This window comes from Anneissia japonica, unplaced genomic scaffold (genome assembly GCF_011630105.1).
Source record: "Anneissia japonica isolate Jap-2015-1 unplaced genomic scaffold, ASM1163010v1 scaffold287834_len5846547_cov211, whole genome shotgun sequence".
NCBI lineage: Eukaryota > Metazoa > Echinodermata > Crinoidea > Comatulida > Comatulidae > Anneissia > Anneissia japonica.
The window spans coordinates 3,419,845-3,423,438 of record NW_022704992.1 but is presented as its reverse complement, the minus strand read 5'-3'; the positions used below and the strand labels follow the sequence as shown (position 1 = coordinate 3,423,438).

Sequence of the window (3,594 nt, the reverse complement as noted above, 5' to 3'; positions counted from 1 at the left end):
AAAGATTATTGTAATATCATTGGTCACAGACCGACAAGTCGGTCTGTGACTAATTTGGTCACAGACCGACTAAAATTAATGTAATAAAAATATGAATAAATAAGTCCAAAAATTTAAATAATCTTGTCAGTGAATGTTAGCCTAATAGCTTCAATAGTTTTATGAATTTCACAATGGTTGAAAGCTGCATGACTTAATAAACCTAAAAAATGTTGTTTTTTTGGGTCACAGACCGACAAAAATATTAAGAAATATTTTTGCCCCGCCTTAATATTTTGTTGTAAATGAATATTACTTTTTGTCACAAAAACTAATAAAATATGTTAAGTTCTCCAATTTAAAATAAAAATGACTGGCATAAATGGCAGTTTGTTAGTTTCTAGAGGCTTTGAAAAAACATGACATTTTCATATTTTTTATATTTTCAAAATTATGTAATTTCAAATTCCTATATATTTTTATACATCCACACAAGAAAAGTTACATCAATGAATCCTAAAAATTCATTTTTTAAGCTTTAGTTTGATATAAAACTTGTTTACATTCCTCAAAGTTGAAAATTTGCTAAATCTGAAAAAAAGTCATGGAATTGCCCTATTACAGAAACAAAGATATTGTTAACACTTGGAATATGGTCAGTTAAACATCATAATATCAAGTCTGCATTCTTGCAATAAATCTCTAGTATTACACTAGCATCAACCAAATCATTTTAAAAATTCTCTTGTTGGATCTTAGGATCATGTGATATTTTGACAATAAAACTTAAGAGCTGTTTACAGTGGATAAGTTAGTGGAATGCTGTAAATTGAGTATACAAAGCAACTGGTAGCGATACAGAAGTAATAAGCGTCCCTTTAGCTTGAATACATGAACAAACTCCCAACTACATTTAACGTCTTGCTAGTTGAGTTCCATTCATAAGAAGAAACTTCGCCCACAACCCGAGGACAAAATACCCAGTCAGCCGTAGTTTTCGACGATTGTGAATGCATAGGAAACCCTCTGAATGCATCAATGACTTGCAAGAAAACCGTAAGTAACCCTGAGTGGGTAAACAACAGAGTAAACTTACCAAAACTATAGAGAATCCTTGTGGGTGTGTCCGTTAAAAGTTAAACACCGTGCATTAAGTGCATTTCAATTTAAATGGGCCAGATAGGAATCGCCCAATTCTTAAATGTCACAGGGTCAAATGAAATACAGTAATCGTGGAAGTACCTTCGTAAACTTCCATCATAAACTATTATTTCAAACCATGTAGTTGATTATCAAAGTTTAAAGAACATATTTTCAATGAAATTCCACAATAGCACAATATTTTGAAAAGATTTCACAATTAACAATTTCTTTCCCCGATTTTTAAAAGTGAAACAATTTCCATCGCACTCAAAGTTCCATACAATGTAAGCACGTGTTTATTGCATTATTAGGCAATGGTTTTACATATTGTCTAATAATGGTAAATAAATATTGTCATTATTTGTTAACATCTTTATAGGTAAATTCTCATCTTTACTTTTTATTCCAATTGGGGGATGATTTGATGAATATTCTGGCAACGGTTCTAATATATTGCAATAACCTGTGAAAGTCTATTAGTAGTTTATTGAATTATTGACAAAATTTCTGTACTATTAAATATACTTATGCTTCTTAAGCATTTGAAGTGCAACAGACCTAATATAGTAAAACAATTATCAGTAATTCCATAAAAAAACATTAAAATTTAATTTCAATGTTTTTTTATGGAATAGTTTAACGTGGTAAGTAGTGACATAAATACAAATATATTAGGATATGAGACTTGCAATATACAAATAAAAACATTGTTCAATCATAATACAAAAAAATATCAGATATTAATATTTCAATATATTTTTCATAAATTTTTTACAGAATGGTTGTTGACACTCACCCCTTGTAATTATGCAGCTATACTATGGGTCTATAAAATTGCAAAACATTGTCAACAAAAAGATTGTTTAGGTGTGGGCCTGTGATAGCCTATGTAAGCATAGACCAGTATCTGGGGCAGCTGCTTAATATCGGTTTGACTTGTGTAGCGAAGCAACATGTTTGCTTTTGATGATACGCCTACCTATCAATTATCATACAGAGAAGTGACAATATTTTACCAACATCTAACTTTAAATCCTAACAATTTAGGATCCCAGTCTATTTCTAACATACATAAAGTCTAAAAATCATTTAAATTAAAGGCGATACATTGGCCAATATCCACAAATAAATACCAACAACATTTTGTAGCGTGAGACAGTTTATCTGTAGTTTCCATATGTTTCCACCCCCTCGTCGACTTATACAATATTAAAATCAGGTTCAAGATACGGTACTTACCACATTGTGAAAAACATCAGAATCGAACAAATAATTGAAATCTGAGTCAATCATATCCATGGGCTTGCTATCGCTGAGCAGGGCCTCCATTTTAGTTTGGGGGTCTGCACAGGGTCTTGGTCAGGTCCAAATCGGTCGGATTCTGGGTGGTGAATCGTTCGTCCACACACTGCCTTCAGTTCGGTCTTCTACTGTCACTTATCTGTAAGCGAATGATCGGTCGAAGTTGGAGGTCAAACGGGGAATCCTAGGGTAAATCCTAGCTGACGCGTTACGAAGCCAATTTAAATCAGTTACGAACAAGTAGTCCAGAAATTTTCAAGATTTATTTTCCAATATGAAAATAAACTGCATGAAATAGGTATATAAATAATTAAATACTCAATCAGAAAATATTGGAACGAAATGAAACATAAATTTGGAGTTTGAAGAAAATATACGACGGCGTAAGACTAACAATGTGACTGTTTACATCCACCGGTAAGTGCCACGTCGCAGTGACTTAGCCAATCAGATTCGAGTTCACATCAACTTGCTATGGTGAGTAGTTTCTCAGCTGTGATCAGGTTGGTGAGTAACTGGCATATGAAAATCTCAGGGAAGCCGTATTTAGTTTATAGCTGAAGAAACAAAACAAACGAGTATGACTTAATGCCTCCACGTTAAGCAGAATGACATCTATAAGTCGGGTATTGCATCACTATTGTTAATCTTCCCAAGTCTTTTATAACATAACAAGCTGTTGCTTGCATCTGATATAATGCGACAAAACAGTGAAGTAAATTTAAATATTTCAATGAGAATTCATTTAACAACAGCTTTTAAAAACACGAACAGTTTGTTAGTGTAGTAATGTAAAGATCTACGTGAATTTTACTGTTTCATTGTGAATTTGTATCAGGAAATTACTTGAATGTTGTTACATAATAATATGATTACAATGGGATGATCGCAACCGATGATAAATTTTCCCCATCTAGGATGTATGGATGACGGAACCAAAGACAAAAGTGTCATTGCTGACATTTTGTTGTTTTAAATAGACCAGGGAACAGTGAAATTAATGTAATGTAATTCCACTGTTCCCTGAATAGACCCATTTCATTATTAAGTTCGCAGTTAATTGGAAATCATCGTCGTAGATTTTGTTGTTACATTAGTTAGTTTTATCCTGTAGTCCTGGGTGTAATGAGACAAGTAAAGGAAACATGAAATGTCTTCCTATATAGAATA

The 3,594-nt window shown here is 32.6% G+C and overlaps 1 protein-coding gene across 1 annotated transcript in view; it reads right to left on the bottom strand.

The window, feature by feature from the left end:
- LOC117104947 (cyclic AMP-responsive element-binding protein 3-like protein 2) overlaps positions 1-2,940 on the bottom strand; it is a 24,638-nt gene extending 21,698 nt beyond the window's left edge. The window contains exon 1 of the mRNA XM_033245903.1: positions 2,362-2,940. Coding sequence (XP_033101794.1) covers positions 2,362-2,451 — 90 coding nt within the window. The 5' untranslated portion in view covers positions 2,452-2,940. The remainder of the gene's footprint in view (positions 1-2,361) is intronic.
- Positions 2,941-3,594: the final 654 nt, after the last annotated feature.